Source organism: Catharus ustulatus, chromosome 9 (assembly GCF_009819885.2).
Source record: "Catharus ustulatus isolate bCatUst1 chromosome 9, bCatUst1.pri.v2, whole genome shotgun sequence".
In the NCBI taxonomy this organism is placed as follows: Eukaryota; Metazoa; Chordata; class Aves; order Passeriformes; family Turdidae; genus Catharus; species Catharus ustulatus.
Window position 1 is genome coordinate 26,573,974 of NC_046229.1, and position 26,718 is coordinate 26,600,691.

A 26,718-nucleotide genomic window follows, 5' to 3' on the forward strand; every position below is an offset into this window, starting at 1 on the left:
GTCTTTCAAACCAAGACAATGGGTGATATTCCCAAAGGGACAACAGAAATCAGAGGCCTTGAGAACCACAGTGGAGAGGTGGAGTATGGGTGGAAAAGGTTTCTGGCAGAAGGACTTGTTTGGTGACCTTTACCCCTCAGTGGTGTTATAATAAATCCCGAGGGAACACATAGGAAATTGGACATTTGTAGCAAGTAATGGCCTGGAAGAACAACCTGCAGCCTTAGGCAAAGCTTAGAAAACCAAATTAATCATTAAGCACAGTAATGGTTTGTCTTCAACAGTTTATTATAAAAAATGTAGTTTTTTACTGTCAGGTACTCATACTTTAGGATTTTTTTTCCTGGTTAAGCTTAGGATGGTTTACACATAGAGAATGCAGAAAGGATCTGGTCTTGGAAAAATGAATGAGAATTAATTTCCCTGATGGAAATGATCCCATAGGATTCAGAACAAATAGAGAAGGTGGCCATTTGTGACCCATTTCAGACCAACCTTTAAGCATACAAATAAAATTAAGCACGTTTCTATTTCTTTGACGTCAATGGGACTTCAACAGGGCTTAAGTGACGTCCTGACTAGAGAAGCTTCCATCACCTCATAGTGCTGCTGATTTAAACCTGGACTGAAAGAGATGTCCTTAAAGCCTTCATGCATTTTTATGTGATGGCAAATGTGTGCACAGTAGAATAAAAATGTAGTGCCAAGTCATATTCAGAACCAGAGCTGGCTTCAGGATTAATGGCAAAATTTTATACAGCTTTGTCACAATTTGTCTCCCCAGGAAGCTTTGTTTGGGGGTGTACAGGGAAAGGGCTCATTAGGGAAAAGGCAGCAGGGAATATTTTTACATTCCTTCAATGAGATGCCATCCTCCCACATGAAAAGGGAAGAAGTGGCCAGCAATGAAACAAGGGTTTGTTCTGATAAGTAAAGTCTGGAATAAGCTCTGTGTGCTTGGCATCAAATGAGAGGGAATGCTAATGTAAACTGTGCTGAACCTGCTCTCAGGGTTGGTTTGCTGCGCCTGCTTGCTGAGGTCTGGGTATTGACAATGATTGGTGAATGCTGGTAATGTAGCATAAACTGCTACATCTGAGTTAAAAAAAAAAATAAAAAAAAGGCAAGCAGAGCAAAAGGAGAAAGGCTGGAGTCTGCAGGCCCAGGAGTGGAGGGTGCAGCTGCAGGTGAGGGCCCTGCTCTGCAGTCAGCACTGTTCCACCAGGGCAGCTGGACGGAATTCCCCCAGAGAAAAGGTGGAACAAAGAAAAGAGAAATTCTGCAAAATGTCTCAAGCACAAGAACTGCCTTTTCCTCTTTATTTTCTGCATCCTGACTAGTTCTAACAATTTGCATACCTGAGTACCTTGTTACCATGATGATTCTTCAACAGGGTCTTTATGAAATACCAGTATTATTTCTGAGCTGTTTTTCTCATGTGTTTCATTCACTTCTTTGCTCCTGCAAGTGGCACAGGAGTGTCCTTCTGCTGCCAGCAGGCTGGATTGTCATACTGAAACATTCCTGTGTCACATAGTCACAAAAATATAGCTTATGATTCTATCTGTGGGTATTTTTTCCTTCAGCTGTTTTACTTGGAGCAAGGCCTGTTGGACTCCTGGTAAATACAGTTATGTCCCTTCACAGAATTTATTTGGGGGAAATCCAGGAATGTAAAGAAGCATAATCATTGAGGACTAAGCTGTTGCATTTAGTCATTAATGAAAAGGATTATACTTTATCAAATAATAACGTCCTCTACTGATTTCTGAGTAACGTTTGTTTTCTTTGGCAAATTGCTGTGTGTTCTTTTCCAGTAGATAGTGATACTTGTAAGGGTGACTAGATGAGTCATGAATCATTGGCTCAGAGAATATCCTGAGTGGCCCCACAGGGATCATGGGCTCCAACCCTGTCCCTGCACTGACACCCCAACAATCCCAGCCTGTGCATCCCTGGGAGCTTTGTCCAAACACTCCTGGAGCTCTGGCAGCCTTGGGGCTGTGCCCATTCCCTGGGGAGCCTGTTCAGTTCCAAACACCCTCTGGGGCAGAGCCTTTCCCTGATATCCAGCCTGACCCTCCTGTTCTGGCGTTCTGCACCCTGATCTTTGGTTCTCCCCCCAGGCAGTGAGACAGAGATGGTATTTAAAGGCAGGATTGTGGAGAGAGGCCCTCTCAGAAGAGACACTACTTGTGGGGAAGAAGTCCCCTTTTTCACAGAATCATAGGGATCTCTTCAATAAATTACCCTATCCCAGGAGGGTCCAGTTCATTAGTGTGAGAGGTAATGAGTAAAAATCCCAAGCTCATGTTTAGGAATCATCCACCAGGAGATTTTAATTCCTTAAGAATATATTGCCTTAGACCACCCCCTCCTCACCCCAGACCCGTCTGTCCCAGCACAGAGCATGAGTCCATGGATCACAGGGCTGGAAGCCTTTCTTGCCTCATACTGCCTTGAGCAGAAGCACCAGGGATGCCAGGCTGGGGCCAGCAGACTCCAAAGTATAAGAGAATAAGGGAAGATTTAGCCAATTACCCAGAGTATTCCTGTAACTCAACATTGCACAAAAAGACTAATTGGGATAGTCAGGTCCTGAGACATGAAATGCACTTTTTTTTCTTCCTGTATTGGAATGCCCAGGTTTGTCTGTAGAATTGTTAAAAATCCTTCTGCATGCACCATGTATTCATCAGCTATTCTGTGTTGATCTCTGTGTGATGGTGACTTTGGATATTTCTAGGTTTTCTGTTTCTTAACTTCAACTTGCAAAATGATCTCTCAGTTTGTTATTCTGGGGAGAGTGATGGCTTCCTGCTGGGCATGGTGATGTGGGTGATGTGTGCTTCATCCTAATGTTTTCCAGCTATTTCTGGGAGCAGATGTCTTTAATTACAAGGATCCTCCTTCTGAAATAAATAATGGAAATATTCATCACTGAGTAGAATTGATTGCCAGGGATTAATCTGATAAGGAAGAGCAACTCACAAATTCAGCTGTCAGTGAGAAATCTTTAGGTTTGCTCTTAATACAGAGTGCCTTTGACCATTTATAATATAGAAAAAAGATTTCATAGTTTCTCAGGGAGAGATGTGCAAATCCATACAATACCTCAGAAACAGCTGTCTCCCGATTTCCTTGGTTTTATTTGTATGTTAAGGCAAACATGTTTAACCTCCAGCTGAACTATTCCTCAGCATCAAACAAAAACCAAGCTAGAAAAAAATACAGTTTCTTCATTCTGCAGCTGTAAAAAAATGTTCACTTTTCTGTGTATTCTGCAAATTTGGACTCAATTCTTCCTGAAACAGCAGGTTGGGAAATTGTTCCATGTAGGACTTATTTTTGATTATTTGATGCTTGGTACCAGACTGAATCAGTACATTGAGGTTCTGCTGCTCTAAAAGTATTTTGAAAATTCAAATTCAGCCTCAGCACACAAAAATATCTTTTTCTCCTATGATGGAAAAGGACTGAGGGTCCATAACTCCTACTGGTGAAAAAAATGTCCTATTTGAGTTTGACTTGTTTTACAGAGTGTTTCTTTGTGGTTGGGGAATGTTCTTGTGTGCTTTGCCTTTGTCATAACAATATAATAGATTTAGGGCATTAGGGAATAAGATTTCCTGATAGCCAAAAAACTTTGATGGAAGTTTGTAACTAGGAAGTTTTCTGAATATTAGGACATATTTAAAATAAATCCAGCCCTCTGCCTGGTGTAGAGTCTCATATCAGTCTTTGATGTGGGGTTTTAATGTCTAACTCAGTTTATGGGTGTGAGACAAACAAACAGTCAGGAGAATGAGGACGAAATAACCCAAAGAGATTAAGGCAGTGTTTGTCAACAGAAGATGCAAAACTCAGCAAACACATTTCTCCAGAGCTTCTCGTTGGTCTGTCACACCTGGAGTTTTGCACTGCTCCTGGATTTCCATCATAATTTCTGATGTGGAACTGAGTCTCTCATGGTCACAGCAGAGCTCACATTGATTTTAGTCAACAGAGAAGCAGAAGAGTAATGGCTGCATGGAAAGAAAAAGAAGGCATTAGAACAGAAATGGCCTCATTTGAGAGAGGAAATGGGCAGGTTACCCTTTAAGTGTAATGTTGTCTTTGAAGAGCCTGAATGAACCATAAAACCAGTGACCCATGATGTTAATAACAGTGTGAAGTGAATGTTGATGGTGCCATTACTCTCAAAAGGGCAAACAAGGTTGTCCAAACACCTTTAGCTGTTTAATGAAAATATATCTCCTCAAAATATAGTCTCCAATATAGTCTCTGGGCTCCTCTCAGTTTTCTTGTGATACATGGGGGAATTCTTTGCACTTTTTAGGACTGGGGTTAGCTTAATTTCTTTTGATTTATGTACGAATCACGAGGTCTTCATTAGTTACTGATTTTTAGTTTAAATTTCAAACTGAATTCTATTTCTTGTAGCTTTTTGTTTGCACTGACTTTAGTAACGGTTACAGGGAAAGAGCTGAGACTTCTGGACCTGTAAGTCCTCACTTCTTCCCAGGCAACATTAAATTATATCTATAAATATGTGATAACCACATGATTTTTTCAAGGGGAAATCAAGGGGATACTGCTGGGCAGAGCTGTCAACAAGGTACTGGGCAAAAAGGCAGGTGGAAAATGACAGTGAGGACAACAGATCTTTAGAATAATGAGCTTCGTGCTATTCATGCTCTTAAAACTTTTGGGGTTTTTTGTCTATTGCCTCTTTTAGTGAGTGTTTTTTGTTTAGACTGAGGAAACTTTATTTACATCCCTAGGGTAAGTGGTACTCCTGGATAAAATTTAGTAAAATATTTGATCCTATAGTCAGCTCATTTTAAATGTCCCAGTATAAATAGGATCAGTCTCGGTATAAAATTATTCTAATTTGTTGAAAAGTCACAAGTCAAAGTCACATGAAAATCCAGTTTCCTGTCTAGGAAAGCTGGAAATATCAGGCCCTGGGCAATGTGGTCTGACCCCAGAGCTGCCTCTGCTTTGAGCTGGAGGTTAGATAGGAGCCTCCTGAGGTCCCTTCCAGCCAGTTCTCCTGTGATCCTATCATTTTATGAGGCCAGACACCATAGATACAATAGCAGGTAATTACAGGGACTGACTTCTCCCTTAATATGAAGGTTTCCCCCGACATGCTGCACTTCAAGCACTCAGGGGATATTTCAAGATCACAGGATTGTGACTAAAACCTGCTGTTATTTTAGCCCTTTATGTTTTTTTCCATAAGTGCCAAGCCCCAAAAATTGTAGGTGGAAGCAGGGAGAGAAAGAAAAAGAGGAATATCAAGGAATCAGACACCTGATTGAGATCTCCCTTCAGAAGTCTTTTCTGGTGCAAAGTTTTCTAATTCACAGTGGAAAGTCCTCCAGAATCTTTTTATGTCATAGGCGAAATATTTCCATGTGGGAATGGGGTAGTAAGGGCAGAGGAAAATTGGCTTGGAGGAAAAGCCCTTTTTCTGCAGCCCTGATATATCTGATAAATGGTCTTAAGGAGTAAAGTGGAAAAAAGGAATGCATTTACTCTGCCAGATGTCCATGATAGGAGGCATCAGCTTGAAAATCCTGCTTTAGGCAGACCCCCAGCTAAACCATGTCAGGATATGCAGTGGACAAGCAAATGGCTCTTTTGCACTAGGGGAAATCTTAATAGCAAGTTTACAGTCCCCCCCTCACCTCATGGTGCTATAGATAATGATTTTCACCACGGGAGGAGAGATATTTTATCTTCACAAGAGCAAATGTCAGCCCTCCATGGAACACCTCTTATTTCTGAGCCTGATCAAAGAGTGATTTTCTCTTATACATGGTGAAATGTCTGGCAGAAAATAGTGGGTTTGTGTGAAGCATCTGACAAAATACCCCTTATTGTTTACCTAAGTGTGTGTTTGTCCTGCTATTCCCACTCTCCCTTTTCCATGGTTTGCCTGAAGCTAAGCCCTTGAGGGCCCCTGTAATTTGGCATTGCTTCCCTTAAAGTTCTGCTTCAGGAGAGACCTCTGTGTGCTCGGTGCCTCTCAGGGCCCTTTTCCACACCCTGTCATTGCCTCGCCGCAGTCCAGGGCTTGTTTCCACTGCGGAGCAGCCGCAGGGAGGGAGGGAAGCCAAGGAGGCAGAGCAGAGTCTGGGGGCTCTGGCAGCTCTGGACTTACACACGGCAGGTGGGTAAGGGACAGTCCAGCAGGCAGCTCTTAGAGGGCTGGAATAGCCTGAAACTAGAAAAATGAACTTCACCTAAAAGACAAGGAAAAGAGGTTTCTTAACCCATTCCAGGACCTGCAGTGTGCGGGGAAGAATGAGGGAGGGGGGAAGGCAGCTGCTAAACTTCCTTTGTCACAGGGAAGAAAAATAAATCATGAAACCCTACCCATAATTTTCTTGAAGAAACAGGATTAAGATGAAAAATAATTACATAAAGTAACAAGAACAGTCACAGTGTATAAAAAAACCTTTTTATTTCTCCTTGCGTCATCAAGAAGGGAAGAGGAATTTTTGACATTTAGTTACTCAGTCTTTATCAGCTCCTTATGAATATGAGTTGTTTCCTTGACCAGGGAGAAATCAGGGGTTTGATAATCAGAACAAACTCTGGGAGTTCTAATGGAAATACTGGAGTTCCCCTGTTTGGTGGGGGTTGTGTTTATTCCAGCATTTGCTATCTGTAAAACCACAAAAACTAGAGTCCTCCCCTGAAAATCGTGCTTTCTCAAATGCTGAGAAAGAGAGTCAGAGATAAGCCCCGGGTTTGCAGATGCCCCCTCCTTGGCAGGGTTCAGGGGCAGCTGCTCAGGCCTGTGAGCAGCATGTGGCTCCACACAAGTCTGGCTGGAGCAGGGCTGTGCCAGGGAGAAGGTGGAGCAGGATGACCCCCAGGATTGTGGCTCACACCTGCCCAGGGCACCTACAGTCACCTCTGAGCGCTGGGGACTCTGCTTCTCTCATGCTCAGCAGGGCATCTCTTGGGTACTTCAAATAAATACATTTGGAGGATTTATAGCACAGACAAGGAGGTCAGCCTTGCTGGTCAATCCCCAGTCAAAGGGGAAAGGGTAACTAACTCAATGAGAACAATTTTATTCATGCTTTTGCCATGTCTGCACGTCTCCAGACCAATACTGAGCTCATCTGACACATCTCAGAGTCCTTCTCTACCAAGAGACGAGGTGGTCTTCAGACAGTGGTTGACGTGGAAAACAAAAGAACCCAAATAACGGCACCATGGTGGATTTGCTGAATTTTTCTGGTTCATGTTCCCTCAAATGGCACATTGAGGATGTGGAGGAGGAGACTGCCACATCAAACAGGCGCTTTCTGAGCTGGCAGTCCTAAACATACACTTGCCCTTCTTTGTGACAGCGCTTACAGGGCAGCTCTTCCCTACCCTGCTTTTTTCCCTCACAAATGAGACAGACCACTAAGTCATCAGTGGTGGCCAGAGAGGCTCAGCCCCTCACTGCATCACAGCAGGGGACCAGCAAGATAATGGAGAAAATGAGGATTCTGGTTTGCTTTGCGCCAAGGAGTGGCTTGCTGTCCTCTAATTGTGGCTGCTGGTTTGCCAGACACTTAACTTTGTTAATACAATGTGAATGCCACCTCTGTGCCCCTCATTTGTAGGATAGTATCCTTTGGTTTGCTGCACTTGGAGGAGGTCTTGGTTGAGTCACTTAAGCCTTTTCTTCCACCCTTTATCTGCTTTTTTATGACCACATTTTTTCAAAGTGAGTTCCAATTTAGGCACTGAATTTGTGCAAAGCCCCAGTGTAAAAATGGGTCTTTGGAAAGAGCTTGACGTCAGCATCGAAGTGAAACTCCGTCTCGTCTTTTGATGTGTCTGGAGAACAACTGGCATCTTTGAGAGGTGTCACACTAAGAGTGCAGGTTATGGGAGAGAAGCAGCTGAGAGGTTTGAGCCTGTCAGACTCTCCCATTGACTCACTGTGAACTCCAAAAGCCCTGTGGGAAATACTTTTTTGGGTGTTAATCAAAGGGTCACAGACTTATGGAATAATCTGGGTTGGAAGAGACCCTGAAGTCCATCCAGTGCCACCCCCTGCCATGGCCATGGGCAGGGACTCCTTCTACTATCCCAGATTGCTCCAAACCCTGTCCAGCCCAGCCTTGGACACTTCCAGGGGCAGCCACAGCTTCTCTGGGCACCCTGTGCCAGGGTCTCCCCATCCTCACAGGGAATAATTCTTACTTAATCAAAACCTACCTTCCTTCAGTTTAAGGCCACTCTGTTTAGCAGGATACAATGCAACAAATAATACAATACAATTTAGAGACAAAGTTTCCAATTTCAGTATATTTCAAAACACTTGAATTTTACATCTGTTAAAGCAAAACTCAAAAAGGCAAATGAATGGAGGGGTATTCTAAGGTCTTCTTTAATCATCACAAAGGGCAAAAGTGATAGAATTAATAGTGACTTAAAATTCCACTTCTTAGATGGAAGTGTAAAGTGGACCAAAGGGGACTGAGTGACCAAGCAATGCCTTGGTGGACCCGGCTGAGCTTCACCGGGCACAGTCACCGCTATTTCAACATCCATCCTTTCAAAACCATGAGTCTCTAAGTCAAAGTGTTACACGTGCAAATGTTCACGAGGTACTTGCAGAGAAGGAAAGTGTTTTGTGGTCACACCTGCTGAATTAAACACTTTGAGGAAGGCACATTCCCACAGTAACACCCACCTCCGCCGCGACAGCAAGGCGTTTTTAAAGCAAGGGATATTTTAACGCAAATTCCATTTATTTGATTAATATTTTTCTGTCTGCGGACAAGCGCTGCTCGCCAGCCCCTCTTCCCCCGGCAGCGCCCGGGGCTCCTCCGTGCCCTGAGCGCCCTGAGCGCCCAGAGCGACGGAGCCGCCGCAGCCCCGCCGCTGTCCCCGCACACAGCCGCTGTCCCTCGTGTCCCCCTCACACAGCCGCTGTCCCTCGTGTCCCCTGTCCCTCGTGTCCCCCTCACACAGCCGCTGTCCCTCGTGTCCCCTGTCCCTCTCGTGTCCCCTGTCCCCCCACAGCCACTGTCCCTCACAGCCCCGGCCGCCGCCGGGATCCTCCTTAAGAGGCGGTGGCGGCGCGGGCCCCTCCCCGGCCGGAGCGCGGAGTCGCCGGCGGCGGGAGCGGAGCGGGACGCGCCCGGCGGAGCCCGGCAGCCGTAAGCGCGGGGTGGGAGCGGGGGTCAGCGGGGCCGGGCGCGGCTGCAGCGGCCGCAGGGCGGGCGAGGAGCGGCGGCGGGGCCGGGGCGGTGCGGAGCCGCCCCCGCGGCGGGACGGGACGGGAGGGGACGGGACGGTGCAGCCCGGGCCCGGCGGAGCCCCCGCGGGGAGCGGTCCCTGCGCAGACAGCCCCGGCTGCGCCCGCCCCGCTCGCTCCGCGGCGAGGGCTCCGAGAGGTACGGGGGAGGCAGCGCGGGGGGAGCGGGGTGGGAGCGGCACCGCGGGGTCCCGGCACAGGTCCCGCAGCTCCATCCCCAGCCGGGCGGGGGTGCAGCTGTCCCCGCGGCTGGCACGGGCACCGGCGGTGAGGCAGGCTGCCGTGCGAGCTGTGGGGAAGTGCGGCTGGGCGGCTGCAGAGGGAACATTTCGCAAAATGCCTGCGAGAGCAGCTTTTCTCTTGGGTCTGATGTGAGAGAAATACCTGTAAGAGTTCCTGGTCACGGCCTTTAGCAGGTTTCTGTTCACTTACATTGGTGTGATCACGGACCAAAATCACAGAAGGGTTTGGGTTGGAAAAGACTCTAAAGCCCATCCAGTCCCACCCACTGCCATGCCTCGCGACACCTTCCACTATCCCAGGTTGCTCCAAGCCCCGTCCAGCGTGACCTGGAACACCCTGGTGTTCATGGAGCTCCCTGGGATTCTTTGGGACCAGGCTCCCACACTTACAGGTGCTCCCTGGGATTCTTTGGGACCAGGCTCCCACATTTACAGGTGCTCCCTGGGATTCTTTGGGACCAGGTTCCCACACTTACAGGTGCTCTGTCCGGCCAGTCCTGCTGCACCAGTGCAGAAGCTGCTGCCTCAGAGGTGGAACCAGTTCCTGTGCTGGTGGTCGTGCTCCCCCAGCAGCACTGGGGCTTGTCCCCTTCCCTGGGGAGCTGCTGTGAGCAGGAGCTGCTGGGGTTTGTGACCTTGTGCCTTCGCTTTGGGGAAAATCCCTTCGGCTGCCTGAACTGCTGAGTGTGGAATTTCCCATGTGGATGATGGGATGCACGCTCCCAGTAAAACCTCCAGCCCCAAGGGAGGAGCAGTGCTGTGGGTAGGATCTGGAACTGCACAGTGGCTGTGCCTGCCAGATGATGCTGTTCTGCACTTCAGCAGGGTGAGATGCACGTGAAGCTACTGATGCATCGGATGAGCTGCTCTGTGATTACCAAGAGTTATTCAGCCTGCTAAGGATTCCAGAAGGAAAGCATGAATGTAAAACTGATGTGCTTATCCTATTTTCTTTTTGTTAGTGAGAGGTTTTCAATATACGGTGTAGAGATAAATGTTCTTCTAGCACTGTTGTCTCCCCAGATCTTCACGTTGGCCCTGTCCACCTTTCTGCAGTCTCTTGTTCCCTTATGGCATGGATCTATAGCAAAAGAGAAATGCAAATATTGATTTACACTTGAATCACATAAATTAATCCCTTCTTGCATGGCCAGTCAATGTGCACTGGAAAAACACCAGTTTGACTCTTGGCACCAAGCACTGTTTATGACATGTTTTTCTTAAAAAAATTAGAAAGAAAGCAAAAAAAAAAAAAAAAGGAAGAAAGAACAGTTATCCAATGCTGCTGCGTCACTAGGGTTGCATACTTTATTTCATCTTAACTCGAATATGTTTTGCTGAACATTGTTATGAGTGTAATTTTCATAGCACTTTGAATAGTTTACTTTTGCCAGTTGGCCTAAACCAGCTACAGTGGGAAATACTTCAGGTTTTGCCATAGTTTTTCCCTTCAGTTCATGAATGGTCATCCTACAAAGGGGAAAAAGTCATGAGCGTGGAGTGAACACTGAGTATTTCCCTCAGAGATATTCCTGCAAAGCCATTGAGCAAACTTCACTGACACTTTGGATAACCTCAGTTCTTCCTGACAATGCCAAGGACCAAACCCAGTGCAGTGCAGAAATGACCTTCTGGGTGCACCCTGCTGCAGCAATAATGGGAATTGCTCTCTTAAAGTGTTTGAATTGATGTGCAATATTCAGGGATGTGGCAACCTTGGTGACTTCCATGTAGGTTGGAATAGGACAGCGTTGGCAGTGGAACTGGAGACTTGGGAACTGTGAATTCAATTCACATGTAGTTAATTGAATGGCTTGGGATGTAAAATACCAGGGATAGCAGCAAGTAGCATCCAGAAAAGGAGGTGTCTCCCCCTTGTACCCAGAAGTTGAAATATATAAAAAACTGACTACAAAATATGAGAAAAACTTAGTATTCCATGGACAATTTCTAGCTCAAGAGGTTAAAGCTCAGAGTATGGTATGGCCTGTGGTGAATGTGGAGTTGAGAGATTAAATTCCAATTTACTTTTTACCTGACATCTAACACTGCTGTGGAGCAGAGTCCATCAGGGCACGTATCCTTTGTATCTGAGGAAGGGGAGTGACCTTCCTTGAGAGAGCAAAACTCAGTTCTTAACTGATTGTTTAGTTGACATTGATGGGCAAGTACGTGTCAAAAATATTGGTGTCTTACAGTCTGGAAGTGATTTAAGCAATAAAAGCAGGTCCTTCCCTACAGCTCTGGTTCAGCTGGGGATTCAGTTTCCAGTTAAAGCCTGGGGGCCACTCACAAGACACACTTTTAAACTGAGTGTGCAACTGGTCTGGCTTTATTTCATTTGTCTCTTTCTGAACGGAAGCTCCACATAATTTGTGGAAGAATGTGTCTTTGATTTGATGAGCAAGGGCGGCAGGATCTTGCTGTGAGGTGATGAACTCTTGTCTCGGTTTGCTGTGGCACTGTGATATAACTGTGCCTTTCTCAGTAGTCTGAAAAACAAATCCCAGAACCTGCCTTGGTAATGGAAATTACCTCATCCCTGCCCTAGGTTATAATAACGTGATGTAGTAACAGAATACTTTCAAAAGAATTCTTCCTTTTTTAAAAAGAAAAAAAAAAGCAGCCCCTCACCACCTTGGTATTCAGACTTTCCTGAGGGCTTTCATTTACTGTTTACCTCACAGAGATGACCCAAATTTCCTGACTGTACCAATTTCCAGTAGCCTGTGTGTCAACGTCTGGGCCAGAGTTACTCAGTCTGTGAGGCAGGGGTGGGAGGTGGGCTTAGGACAGGGGAAAGTGGTCCCCAAAGCAGGACCAAACTAAGCACCAAAAGCTTCCAATATTTTCTTTTTATTTTTTAAACAGATTATGGGGAAAGCAAAAGAAACTCTTGAACATTTAAATTTTACTCCAATGAAAAATATTGTGGCGATACTGCAAGTGAGAATTGAGGGACTTTTTTTAGAACTATCATTTACTTCTCTGGCTTGAACACATTGTGGAGGTGTCCAAGGCCAGACTGGATGGGTTTGGAGCAACCTGGGCTGGTGGAAGGTGTCCTGCACATGGCAGGGGTGGAACTGGGTGGACTTTAAGGTCCTTTCCAACTCAGATCATTCTGGGCTTCAGTGGTATTATATAGAATGACACAGTTCCTGTAAAAAATAAGCCCACAGTGTTGGTGAGGGGAGAATATCAGCCATATAGATAGATGTAGAGATTTGATTAATTTTCTCACAGGGTCATTATGGGCTGTCAGCAGTGGTGCTGTCTTCAGCTGACAGCCTTGCCAGGGGACACAGATACTGCAGCTTTTCTCCCAGAATGTTTTCCCAGAGAGTGGGTTGTGGGGATGACACTTCCATCTCAGCTCACACTTTTGCTGCGTGCTGGTAATTCCAAGAGTCTCAGCATGTGTAGGGAAGGATTTTTTGAGATCTGGACTGACAAACAACCGGAGTAGGAGTCAGTGTGGGAGTGTCCCAGACTCTTTAAGAGGAAAAACAAGTGCTTCCATGGTAAAAATCCATGTGATTCCAAAGAGATATCCCTCAGAGCACAGAGATGATGTACTGGGAGTGCCCTTTGCTCTGTGCAAGGGGCAGAGGCTCTGATGTTGGTGTTGGAGCTGGAGCGAGTGGTGTGTGAGCACTGGGCTGCTGTCCAGGCTGCACAGCTCTGCTGGCAAGCCCTCTTTAATTGTGGTGTTTAATCTCCTTCCAGATGAGTGGTAGCACTGGGTAGTTTGGAGAGAAGGATACAGAGCTGCTTTTGCTCCTGATAACACCATTACTTCAGCTTAGGATGCTGAAAGTGTATTTTTCAAAATACAGCTAAGCCTGCGAACAAACATCTTTGTTTTTCCATCTTTCCAGCTTCCCTAAATATGCAATTTTAGGAAGGAGACACAAAATATAGGGTCAAAAGCTTCCATATACACAAGTTCTCAACTATTTGAGATGTATCAGTCACATCTGTGTTTTTTTAGTGGTTATCTGATAGTAAAGATGTTGAACTGACTCATCTTTGATACTCATCTGATATTTTCCTTAGAATGATTTCAGCATAAATCAGTAAGACTCTAATTTCTTTTTCTACTAGTATTATCAGTGCTCATATCCTTTGCCAAGATGTGTAGGAATGTGCACTTCTATAAGAAGTTATTTTATATTTACTGGGATTATAAAGGTCCTTATTTATGCACACACAGAGCTCTTACAGTAATCTGTACAAATGTGTATTTCTCACAGTGAGCAGCACTCCCAGCTCCCAAGGAGCTGCATTTTATTAAATATGCATGAAGGGCAGGACTGATAACTGGAATGTTGGGATAGATGGAGCTGATGGCGTAAGAATTGGATGCACATGTTCAGGCTGTCTCCTCCCATGTGCTCCATGGCCTTGGCCACCCCATTAAATAGAAAGATTTGGCCTTACAGGTTTGGTGTGAAGTTACTTTTGATTTGGTGGTGCTTCCCCTCCTCCCCCCCACCCCCATTACCATGTCTGTTTCTCAAGGGCAGAGATTATAAATAGGGTTTAATTACTAAAACTAAATTACTAAAACTGTGTTTCTCATGCATTTAACTTACTGCACTGTCAAGTGGATGCTAAAAATAAATGCCCTCAAGCGGAAGTTTCATGGTGCCCCATCTCAGGGGAAAGCAGACAGCCCCTGTGGATGATTGCACTGAACAGGGAGCAGCGCTGGCTGTGGCATGCACCATCACTTTGCATGCTCCATCCCAAAAACTGTGCCTTTGGACCTCACATGCAAAACTGGAGCTCTATGCAAAGCCAGCAGCTGCTGCCTGATCTGGCACTCCTGGAAGAAAACATCAGGCTACATTTTGGGCAGAAGATGGTTGTGGACTTGCGGAATGTGACTAAATAGAAACTTTCTGGTTGGATCCTCTTTTGTTTTTCAAAACTAGCTTATAATGGAGAATTTTGAAAGACTTTTGAGGCATATCTGTTCTTTAATTTGGTCAATATGGGTGTGTGTTTAAGTGAACATTGCAATAGTGGCCATCTCTTGCCCTGGACAATTTCTGTAAAATACAGAACTAACCATTCATGTGCTGCTGTTCTGTTTGAGTCCTTTTCCTCCTTAATCCAAGCTGAATGGATAATGAGTTTCTAACCACAGCACTGAGTGTAATGTTATCTCCTGATGAAGGCAGGACTCTTTAATTTTCACAAACCTGGTGTTTTTGGACTGTTGTATTGTGAAGAAAAAGTAGTTTTCCCCGTGTAACCAAAGCCCTACAGCTGTGACTTAAGGACAGTGCTGGTGAGAAACCTGACACAAATGGGAACAGGAGCTTGTACAGCATCTAAGAGGAGGGTGCTGGGAAGCAGACCTGACTCTCCCCACATCCAGAGTATTTTTATGGGTGTGTTTGTTTCAGTGATGATGCTCTCAGACTCCCTGCTTTTCCCAGGCACTGTAAGGTTCCCGTAGGGAGCTGCTGCGAAGCCTGTGCTGATGGTAATGAGAACCAGTTCTTTGCTAATAGCAAAGCCTGCCAACATATTGCATTTCTCTGGCATTTTACATTTGGAATAGCACATGTCCACACAGGCTTTCTTGGTGAGTGATTACATTCAGCTGGGACATGCTTCCAAGTGTTTTTTTTTATTTCTAAACTTAAATTCCTTTTTCCAAGAATCTCAAATTCATTAACGCAGTGTGCTATTCAGTGAGCTCTTCAACTTCCCTGTGGCCTGGAGAATGCAGGTTAAATTTTTTAAAGGATGTTTTTGATATAGAGAAAATTGTATTGGATATTAGGAAGAAGTCCTTCCCTGTGAGGGTGGGGAGGCCCTGGCACAGGGTGCCCAGAGAAGCTGTGGTTAGCCCTGGATCCCTGGAAGTGTCCAAGGCCAGGTTGAACAGAGCTTGGAGCCACCTGGGGTAGTAGAAGATACCCCTGTCCACGGCACAGGGCTTTAAGGTCACTTCAAACCTTCCATGATTCTGTGAAATGAAATAGCTTCTTCTGAGGCATTAAGTCATATCTGAATCAAAATCACCATCTGAAAGGAATGGTGTGGGCAGGGCAAGATGCTTCTCCCCCAGCTGAGTGACCTTTCCTGGCCACTTAGTGGCTGTTTACATTTAAGCACTGTTTTGAGTATAAATGGAGTTAAACTCTTCCCCCAAAGAGTTTTGTTTAAACTGATGTGGTTGTCTTCTGACAACTTCATGCTTTGACAAATGGACATCTTCTTTATAAAAAGTCTTGAAAGGTACTCGAGCACCTGCAGTATTTAATCTCTGCCATGTAATGTGTCAGTCATTTTTCCCTTTCACCACAGAGCCAACACATCCATGGGTGTTTAACATGCTGAGAGAGAGTTTGAGTTGGCAAGGGAGGTAGTAAGCCCTCAGTGTCTTAAGAAATAGTTAAATTAGAAGTTTAGCTAGTTTGGTAAGAGAGTAGTCATAGTTCATTTAAGTTTCCTGAACCAATCCTCTGTGCCTCAGAGAGGAGTATGAAAGTCCCCCTTGTGTCCCAGATTTTGCAAAGCTCTTTTAAAAAGGGGATATGTAAATTTGGGGTTTCTTCCTCCCTTTGATTGCCATCCTTTTACTTTTGAAGTCATTGTTTGTGGCTCCTTAGTGACTGAAAGCTATTGTGTCACACTACTGAAGGCCATATTTAAATTGCTGTGTTTTTATGGGTTTTGTTACTTCTGTGGATTTTTTCTGCTTTATGTAACCACTGATGGAATTAACTTCCTGGTACTGGTAGAATCACATAAAAGAGATTTTTTTTTTTTTGGCTTATGATTGATAGGGAAAATTTTCCAAGAATTGTATAAAATCTTATTTTCAGTTTTAATCCATCTCCAAAGCCTCAGTTGGGCATGTTGGGCATGCTGGGCGTTCATTTTTAGTGGCTTCAGTCCTTCCCTTCATCCTCTCAGGGCTTGACTGTGTGTCTGTGTGGGTAACAGTTATCTAAAAATGAAGTGGCACCTAATTCAAAACTTTCTTCCTAAATCAGCAGGGGTGGCACTGTAGCTCGTGCCACAGCTTGGTGATTTTGCTGTTGGCACTCTGAATCTGTCTGGAATTGTGGGGCACAAAAATGAAGCCCTTAGAAAAGAGGAGGAGCAGGGCCTTGTTGGCAGGGCAGGGCTGGCAGAGCTGCCCAGGGAACAGAGAACTTGGGGAAGTTGTGAGAGCCACGGCACAGGAAGAGGAAGGACTCAGGCAGGGGCAGTGTGGTCTCTGAGCAGAAAGGTGCCTCTGCTGGCCCTCTCCAGCAGACAGGAGGGTGGAGGAGAGCCCAGCCAAGTCTTGTGGAGAAAATCAAAACCCTTGTGCATACACTTTGCCAAATTAGGTTGCCTTCAAACACAAAGCTGGCAGCTGAGGAGCTGCTTGCTCCTGAGAGGTTGTGGCTGCCCCATCCCTGGAAATGTCCAAGACCAGTGTGGACGGGGCTTGGAGCAACCTGAGATAGCAAGTGATTTCCCTGTGGGTGGAACAAGGTGGTGATGCCTGGAAAAGGCTGACCTGGAACAGAGACTGGGCAGAGCAAAAGGAATAAAATAGGTATTTATTGAAAGGATACACCTTGGGCAGTGCAAGGTACACCGTCCGAGGGTACACCCAAATCAAATCCAAGATGGATCCTGGTCACAAGTTTTTGCACTTTTATAAGTTTTGGTTCATCTGCATGTTGGGGTCAATTGTCCAACCACAGCCCCATGTGAAGTCTCAGCCCCCCTGGCTTGCCCCCTTCCCTTAGCCATTGTTTATGGGTTTTGGGTACAGGTTGTCCTTGATTCTCAAGCTGGGAAGGGATTGTTTTGTCTAACTACCCTGTGAAGAGAACTCACTAACAGCTAACGTGCAGTTTCAGAGATAAACACCAAGCAGCAGAGAATCTGAAAAATATAAAACCCAAGGCATCATTTCTCCCTTTTTATGCCCATCCCAACCCAGACCAGTCTGACATTCTGTTTGACAGTTCAGATCCTGGGCTGAAGGTCTGCTTGGCCAGAAGCTTGGCAGTGTGGAGCCAGGTGGGGTTTGCTCCAGATCTGGCTTTGCTCAGCAGCCAAGGGCTGGATACAAGACAAAGGTCACTGTTATGGAAGTACTTAATCTCTCCTCTCAAAAATATAGTATGTGTTGGGCATGTCTATGTTTGACTTTGTGTCTGTGTGTAAAACATATATTTATGTTACTTACTCAGACTCCAGCTTGTCAATACCCATGAAATATTTCCATACAAATTTTACTCTCAGCATTTAAAGAGGCTAAAAAATGTCAACGTCAGAAGTTTGTTCATGACTACTTTTACTAGAAAGTCCAGACAGATTTCCTTGAGTCATTCCACCTTTGTCATTCTTTAAGTGCTATGACCATAGAGACCAAAGGAAGTGCTGCACAACTGTCCCCTTGGCTGCAGACAGTGACCAGAGCTCATGCTTGGAGTGAGGAGCCCAAAACCAGGAGGTTGAGTCACATTGTGCAGACATGATGAGTGGGGATGACAAAACACACCTTGTGCGTGCAGCCTGGCAGTGCCAGCAGCCTGACTGGGCTTACTGCCTGTGTCAGAGTGCCAGGAAATCCTCAAAACTGAAACCAACTGAACTGAAAAAGAATGAAAAAGATACTGAAAGGACATACTGACCTTAGTTCAGCTAAGTTTGTTTCACATGCATTATCTAACCAGAAGCTAGCTGTTAAATTTTACCAGCTCATTCCATTTTTATCTGTTTTTCTTGGGTTTTTGTGTGAAACCACTGCGTAACTGTAGTGCAGGACTGTCAGCTGCAGTTGAAGCCTGAGTGCATCAGGCACCTTTGCATGTTGGATTCTTCCCCCAAAACCCCATAAACACTTAAATAAAAGCTTATTCTAATATTTTCCCTAGAGGTTTTGTTTTTAAACCATTTGTACTTTACAGCAGGGAAGCAAAAGAAGGGGAATGAAGGTGTGGATAAGTTAAAGACATGTAAGAACCAAACCCTCATGATTTTAATAGAATCTTTAAAAGGCGTTGGCCCAGAAATACTTGGAAGCTGGCTCAGTGCTGTCTCCAAGGGACAGGGATGGATTTGGAATGATATTTGTGGAGGCTGATTCTAGAGCTCTAAATCATGCAGCAACAGTTCTTTTCACGGTACCATTGAGACTTCTGGAAGGGGGATCCTGAGGTTTTAGCAGGAAGCAGCTCTTGACCACAGTGCAGCAGAGCAAGTGGAAAGTTTTGCCAGAGCTCCAGGTAAGAAAGAAATGCGGGGGAAGTTTTTTTCTTCCTTCCCCCCTTTCACATGAGCTTTAAAGGAATATAGTCAACAAAAAGCTCTGCCCAGTCAGGTGTTGCAGTTGAGATGTCTATCATTTAATTTTAGGAGTTCTTGCATAAGTGTTTGCATTCCTGGCAAGACTTTGGAAGCTGCCACTGGCAATGAGTTTTTTCCATTTCAGAGAGCCTGGCTCTGGGTACTTGGGGCACTAAATGTCACAAAATTCAAAAGTGAGCCTTAAACTGGGCTTCCAAAAGTGAAAATACCCTTAAACAAATAACTGTCAAACATCCATGAAGTGTCCAAGGTTGGATGGGGCTTGGAGCAACCTGTGATAGTGGGAGGTGTCCCTGCCCATGGCAAGGGGTGGCACTGGATGAGCTTCAAGGTCCCTTTCAACCCCCATAATTCCAGGATTATGATGGAAAGTTTATTTGTGGAATAACTAGGTTCCAGATTCTTATGGTATAGAAATGTTGGGCATCCTTCCATCTGCTTTTCCTAATTGCACTGTGCCCATAGTAAATTACCTGCAGAGATGATCTTGAAAAGACACAAATAGTAGGTGGACTTGAGTAGTGCATTCTAATTGCTTTAGATCTATATCGTAATAATTCTTTTTCATGGAACTTCCATCAGATTTTTCACGTTCCTCTTTGTTTCTTGGCTGTCTTGCTGGAAAACAAGTGAGCTGCTTCCCACATAAGCCTGACCCACGCAGTGGGGATTACTGGTCAGCTGCCGGCGGTTTTTTGGCCAGTTTTGAGACTGCCATCTAAACTCTCTGCCTTGTGGCTTTGATTTCTGTAGCAAGGGATAGTCATTGTTGCCATTTTAAAAGAGTATTCTTGGCATCTCTCAGCTGAGTCTGTTGTTTCCTCTCAAGGCTGTTTTTTATTTTCAGTGCCATTTCGATTGAAGTGAAATATGATGTGGAAGAACAGTTATTTAAAGGTATTAACTCACAGAGGATTTTCATTCCTTGCATAAATGAACTCCTTACTTTGAATTTACTCAGTTCCACTTTGAAATCCTTCTGTGAGTTAGCCATACAGTGAGTTCACATATGGTGACATGGGTTTCTCTCATAACCTCACAGGCTGTTGCAGTGAGTGTTTCTTGTTAGGTCTCCTTTGCGTAAGCAGGATAATTGTAACATAAACCGTAAACTGAATCAGTTGCCTCTTCCTCAGACCTGCAGATGCTGTGTATGGGGAGACTACAGCACTTGTCTGGGTTTTCAGTCGAGTGAACTTCCATAGCCAACGTGACACAGGTGTGGGTATTCAGGCAGAGATTCTTCCAGCCTCTTGAATATTCCTGCTGGGGAGGCCATTCCTTCCAGAATGTTAGATAGGGAAGATGTTTTGAATCCAGCCTAATTCAAGTTTGTTAAAGGACCATGTCTGATGCTCCTGACTCACCAAGCCTTGCCTCCTGCAACACGGAGTATATCCATGGCCTGATAATTTTGTAATTCCTGTCTTCCTCACTTTTGGCCTTTAAAATAGCCTTCAGCACTAGAAAAGATGATACTTCATGCTGGTGGTGATTGTTGGGACTTCTCCAGAATTTCAGCCCTGCTAGAGTGTTTACAGCTCTCCTTCCACTGTTGCTGTGTCACCTATACTTTCAGTAATGGCTTATAGACTGACAAGTCATCTTTAAAAAAAGATTCACTATCTTTTAATCTATTACCTCCCCTAAAGAGGAAGTCAAATCTAAAAATCTTCTGTCTAGCTATGCTGTGTCAACTTCCTTGACAAGCTTCACCCCACAGTGTCCTCCAGAAATGTGGCATAAAGGTTGAACGTTTTGCCCTTCTGCTCAGAATCTTTCTTCCTACCCACACTTCCTTAGCAAGGCATGGGGAAAGCAGTCACAGAACTACAGAATCATTGAGGTTGGAAAAGGCCTCTGATCATCGCCCATCTTGTCACCAGCCCAGAGCACTTCCTTGGATACCTCCAGGGATGGGGACTCCACTATGGGCAGTCTGTTCCAATGTCTGACAACCTTTTCCACGAAGAAGTTCTTCCTGATGTCTAATCTCACAGGTTGAGGCCATTCCCTCTCATCCTGTCTCAGCCTGACCCCCCTGGCTGTCCCCTCCTGTCAGGGAGTTGTGCAGAGACAGAAGGTCCCTCTTGAGCCTCCTTTTCTCCAGGCTGAGCCCCCTTCCCAGCTCCCTCAGCCTCTCCTTTTGCTCCAGCCCCTTCCCCAGTTCCATTCCCTTCCCTGGACAGGCTCCAGCCCCTCCAGGGCTCTCTGGCCCTGAGGGCCCAGAACTGGACTCAGCACTCGAGGTCCCTCAGCTGTGCCAGCACAGGGCACAGCCACTGCCCTGGGCCTGTGACCACACCAGGGCACAGCCACTGCCCTGGGCCTGTGCCCACACCAGGGCACAGCCACTGCCCTGGGCCTGTGACCACACCAGGGCACAGCCACTGCCCTGGGCTGCCCCCACACCAGGGCACAGCCACTGCCCTGGGCCTGTGACCACACCAGGGCACAGCCACTGCCCTGGGCCCATGAACACACCAGGGCACAGCCACTGCCCTGGGCCTGTGGTCACACCAGGGCACAGCCACTGCCCTGGGCCTGTGACCACACCAGGGCACAGCCACTGCCCTGGGCCTGTGACCACACCAGGGCACAGCCACTGCCCTGGGCCTGTGACCACACCAGGGCACAGCCACTGCCCTGGGCCCATGAACACACCAGGGCACAGCCACTGCCCTGGGCCTGTGGTCACACCAGGGCACAGCCACTGCCCTTGGCCCATGAACACACCAGGGCACAGCCACTGCCCTGGGCCCATGAACACACCAGGGCACAGCCACTGCCCTGGGCCTGTGGTCACACCAGGGCTGGCACAGCCCAGGGGCCATTGGCCTCTTGCCCACCTGGGCACACCTGGGCTCATTTTTTAGTTCTGTCCCCGACACCCTCAAGACCTCTTCCAGCTTTCCAGCCACTGTTCCCCTCAACCTGGAGCTGCAGGGGTTTGGGGTGACCCAAGGCCAGGACTCAGCACTTGTCCTTGTTGACCCTCATCCCTTTGGCTGTGGCCCATGGATCTGCTTGGCACATCAGCAGACCATCTACTTTTCCATTTGTGGTGGAAATGGAGTGATGGGTGCTCTACATGGAGTCAGAGGTAATCCTTCCTCTTTGTGTGGGAAGCCCTAAATTAAGAAATAACATTACAGTGATTTTCCAGGATGCTAGGCAAAGTCATGTAGGAACAGAGTATTTGTTATTTCTATTATACAATCACAGGATCAATCTAACCAAATAAAATGCTGTAATCTGATTTGATAGAAGTGGAGGGTGACATTCATTTAAAAAGTTGAGTCATTACTTAGCTTATTCTCTACCCCTTACTCTTCTCCTAATAGATTGAAAGTTAATGACTGTGCTGGTGAGTCACACTTATTATTTTAAAACTGTTTGTGTCTTTAATTTTTGAAAAAGAATTGGACAGCTTAATATAAACAACTCCCTCTAATGATTTTTCTTACACTTGTGAGGACATATTCTGGTGATGACATTTATATTGTGCTGTGTTTACTCACTTTCAGAGACTTTCCACTTGGTGAGACTAACTCCGGAGTAAGCTTGTGCTCAGCATGGGAAAAGTCTCGATATTCTTATCTTTTGGCATATCCTGTACCACTGAGTTTTCTGTAGGAATGTACTGAGAATGAACTGAGTAATAATCTCTGTCCGTGTATATGTGTGTGTGTGTAGCTTCTTTCTGTGAGTTACTCTATTATAATTGGTCTTCCAAGACATTAATCCCTTCTCCACTTAAGTCTGTCACCTCAAGTGTGTATAAGCTGAGATGACAGAAGACTCGACTGAAGGAGTGATCCAGCTATCCACTGATGATGATGGTGCTGTGCCTAGCAATGAAACACCCTCGTCCTGACAGTAGTAGAGTTCACTTTTGGGTGAAAGTGAGATTTAGGCACTTAGGGAAAGGCTGGCTCATCCATCTCAAGGCTGAGATGTATGGCACTTGGAGAAAGGGAAAGGCTGGCTCTCTATGACAGGACCAGGCTAAACTGTGGCCTGTTTGCTGTGTAAACTTGAACATTGACCAATAAAACAATGAAAATCAGAGGGTGGTGGAATGATTTGGATTGGAAGGGACCTTAATGCCCGTCCAGTGTCACCCTCTGCCCTGGGCAGGGATACTTTTCCCAGGTTACTCTAAGCCCTGTCCATCCTGGCCTTGGACACTCCAAGGGATCCAGGGGTCAGCCACAGCTTCTCTGGGCACCCTGTGATAGGGCTCCACCACCCTCCCAGGGAAGAATATCTTCTGTATGTCGAACCTAAATTTTCCCTCAGTTAGTTTGAAGCCATTCCCCCTTCTCGTGTCACTACAATTCCTGAGGCAGCGTCCCCCTCTGGCTTCCTTGTAGGCCCTTTCACATCCTGAAAGGCTTCTGGAAGGTCTCCACATAACCCTCTGTTCTCCAGTTAATTTAATGTCTTCTTTGATTACCTATAATATAGAGTTGAACAGTCTGGCCAGCTTAGTTAATGTTAGTGGTGCTGCCTGTGAGGTGCTTTTCCTGTAGGAAGGAATGCTGTCAGCCCTGGCAATAGCCCACTCACAGATGGTGTGATACCACCAGGGAAACAAAGCAATCTGTGTTGGTTATATCAGAGTGTCCTTGAAGATGTGCTTGGAGGCACTGCCTCCCCTGCATCTGCCAAGGGCGGAGCTCACCAACTCCAGTTCAAGAGCAGGACTTTGTGCTTGTGATACAGCCCTGAATTAGTTATGATCAGCCTGGGGAAGAGGAGGCTGAGGGCAGAGCTCATAGGGGGCTGCAGCTCGTCCCAAGGGACAGCTCCAATCTCTGCTCCCTGTGACCAGGGAATGGCTGGAGCTAGGCCAGAGGAGGGCTTTCGTGGATATCAGGGAAAGATCCTGCCCCAGAGGGTGTTTGGAACTGAACAGGCTCCCCAGGGAATGGGCACAGCCCCGAGGCTGGCAGAGCTCCAGGAGTGTTTGGGCAAAGCTCCCAGGGATGCACAGGCTGGGATTGCTGGGGTGTCAGTGCAGGGACAGGGTTGGACTGGTTGATCCTTGGGGTCCCTTCCCACTCAGGACATTCTGTGATTCCATGAAGACTTTTCCATTAGTCCATGTGGGATGGACTGTGTGTTGAGGAAGTGTTAAGCAAGATAATTTTGAGATCACAGCTCTGTTTGCTGCAGATGTTTGCAGTAAACATTCTTCAAGACTTTCGTCCTGGCTCTTGATGAGCGTAATCAGGATTTCCTGATAGTGCTGTATTTGGCATCTCTACCACACTACGATTTTTAGATCTAGAAATCTCTTTGTGTGATTTACCCAAACTCCATCGATAATGTAGTGTGAGCTTCCAGAGGGTGTGGTGTACTTACCTGATTTGAATTAAATCTGCTGTAAGGGATTAAGTATTCAAGTCACTTAAATGCCTGCTCTCTCTTGAGATGTCTGACTGACTCTGGGAAGAACATGGATAGCTGTCCCTGTGCCAGCTCTGGACCCCTGAAATGGCACCAGGGCCTGTGCTGGGGTACCTGCCTGTGCTTATCACATCCTGAGAGACTGTGATTAACACAGCAAGCCAGGAGCTCTGTTTGGAGCAACATGGCATGGGCAGGGCTGGGCTGTGCAGTGCTGGTGGTTGGAGCTGTGTGGGAACCCGGGATCCCAGACTTTGCGTGTGAGGTCTCCTTGCTCCCTGGCCCTGCTGTCCCCGCCGGGAGCCCTGCCCGTCGCCTGCGCTCTGCGCGGGTGTTGGGATGCAGTTCTTGATGACGTGCTTGCATTTTTGTCCTTCTGCACGATCCTTGCCTCATCCAGCATGGAGGACAGATGGCGCTTGGGGACTCGTCCTGGCCCCGTAGCCAAAGAGAGTATTGTCTGGATCTTCCTGCAGATGTTGAAATGAGGTGGGGGGTTGTAAGGAGAGAGAGCATGATCTCATGTCTGAACCAGTTAAGGGATCATCTGGGGAACTGGAACTCTGCCTTTCGGATGCAGGACGTTAACTCGAACCAGACTTTTCGTCATGGGTCTAACCTGTTCTCTTATTTCCCCAGGCAGAGCAGTATCCTTGGCTTGGTTTTGTGTGTCCTCTCAAAGTGAGCATGGTAGTTGGCTGTGCACTTAGGGGAAATGAGTATTCTCTGGTTTTACAGATTTCCTCTCTGTTATGTGATTGGGTAGCTTGTGCTCCTCCCTTTCCTGGACTGCCTTCCAAGATGGCAGCAGTTCCTCCAGAAATGATATAACTGGGCAAGTTTACCACAATTCTCCAATGCTGAAGTCTTTCTTATTCACACTTCCTCAGATAAAAATGAATAAATAAACCCAGGGTGATTCCTAGCCTCAAACTATTGTTAGGGCTGACAGGAAAGGGTGGTCAGGCATGACCAGGGAAGTGACGGAATCGCTGTCTCTGGAACAGAAAACGTGTGGGGCATGGTGCTTTGGGACATGGTTTAGTGATGGACCTGGCAGTGCTGGATTAATGGTTGGACTTGATGATCTTGGAGGGCTTATCCAGCCTTAATGATTCAGTGATTAAAAAAAGGACATTGTAATGTTCTAGTGATCATAATGAAACTAATCTTTTGTTATCACGCCTTCATGTAGTTGCTCAAGAGCAAAGGTTTGGGAGTGATATAAATCATCGTTTAGGGTTATCTTGCTGTTTCAGAATTTAGCATTATGAATAATTCCCTTGAGAACAAATCCCCATGGTGCTTTACTTCTTTTCACTTTGTAATTTCTGCTGATGGTTCAGGTCTGACCATGGTCCAACTGGATCTGAGAACTGATCCCATTCAGCAGTTCCCAGGGTTTTTCAGAGATGCAGAAAGGAATAACCTCTGTTACTTTGATGGCTGAAAACTGTTCTGACAGCCTCTGATGGCCCCTGATCTTCACAGAGGGCTCAGAAAGCAGCCTATGGGGAGCCTGTTGAAGAGCCATGAAGTCCTGCTTTGCAGTTTGCCCCTCCAAGCCTCTGGAGCAGCTCCAGACAGCTGGGGTTGGCTGGGAGGTCACATAGAGCTCCAGCAGCTGGAATTCCCTCCCTAGATTTACAGAGGGCAGTATTGCTGCTCCTGCAGGGCTCACAATCATAAGTAGAATTGTAATGCGTGGAAGCATAAATACTACAATATATTTATGGGATAAATGTAATTCCTCTCTTCATTTGTTTATCTGTAGAGCTGCTAGAAACACTGGGATGACTGGAATTTAAGATACTTGGTTCCTGCTCTTACCCTGAGGAAATAAGTGCGAGAAATTTCTCCAGCTCAGGCAGGTAAATACCTGTATCTCCATAGCTTATGTGAAATTAGGCTCTTGGTAAAAAAAATGAAAGCCTTCCTGATGAGTAGGAACTTACTTGCTCTGTAAAATACAGTTTAAAAGGAACAGATTAATTTTAATTATATCTTTTTTTATTTATTAGTTAAAGGACCTTTCATACTGAACACTGCTCTGAGAAAAGGGGAAGCCTCTCCTGTGTGGGATTGAAATAGATACTTGGCAGTTGCCTAGAATAAACTAAGGCAAAAATGTCTATCATAGATCCTTATCAACACATTGTGGTAAGTAGCACTGAATCTTGTATTCATCTTCTCTGATATACACTGTCTTGTATAATGACTTCCCTGCTGGAAGTTACTCTAAATAAGCACATAACATTGGAATTGTTACTATTTCCTTCAAGAAATGGTAGATGTGTCTAGCTTTCTTCTTTACAGTGCAGTTTTTTGGGGGAGAGGGGGGTTGTACTCTTTTCTTTTTCATTAGTATGAATGAAGGGATAAGTTGACAATTTGGGATATTTAGATCTGACTCTGGTGTATATCACTAATACTGGGTCA

General features: G+C 45.9%; 1 protein-coding gene across 6 annotated transcripts in view; it reads left to right on the top strand.

Annotated features, from left to right (window-relative positions):
• PLA2G4A (phospholipase A2 group IVA) overlaps positions 1-26,718 on the top strand; it is a 94,485-nt gene that overhangs the window by 15,204 nt on the left and 52,563 nt on the right. For 4 of the 6 annotated variants that reach the window (XM_033067801.1, XM_033067806.2, XM_033067808.1 and 1 more), the window contains 2 exons: positions 26,054-26,150; positions 26,301-26,439. In XM_033067801.1, the coding sequence (XP_032923692.1) occupies positions 26,407-26,439 (33 nt within the window). In that variant the 5' untranslated portion in view covers positions 26,054-26,150; positions 26,301-26,406. Of the gene's footprint in view, positions 1-9,129; positions 9,186-9,336; positions 9,423-26,053; positions 26,151-26,300; positions 26,440-26,718 lie in introns of those variants that run through there. The other 2 variants (XM_033067803.1, XM_033067807.1) reach the window with 2 other exon arrangements.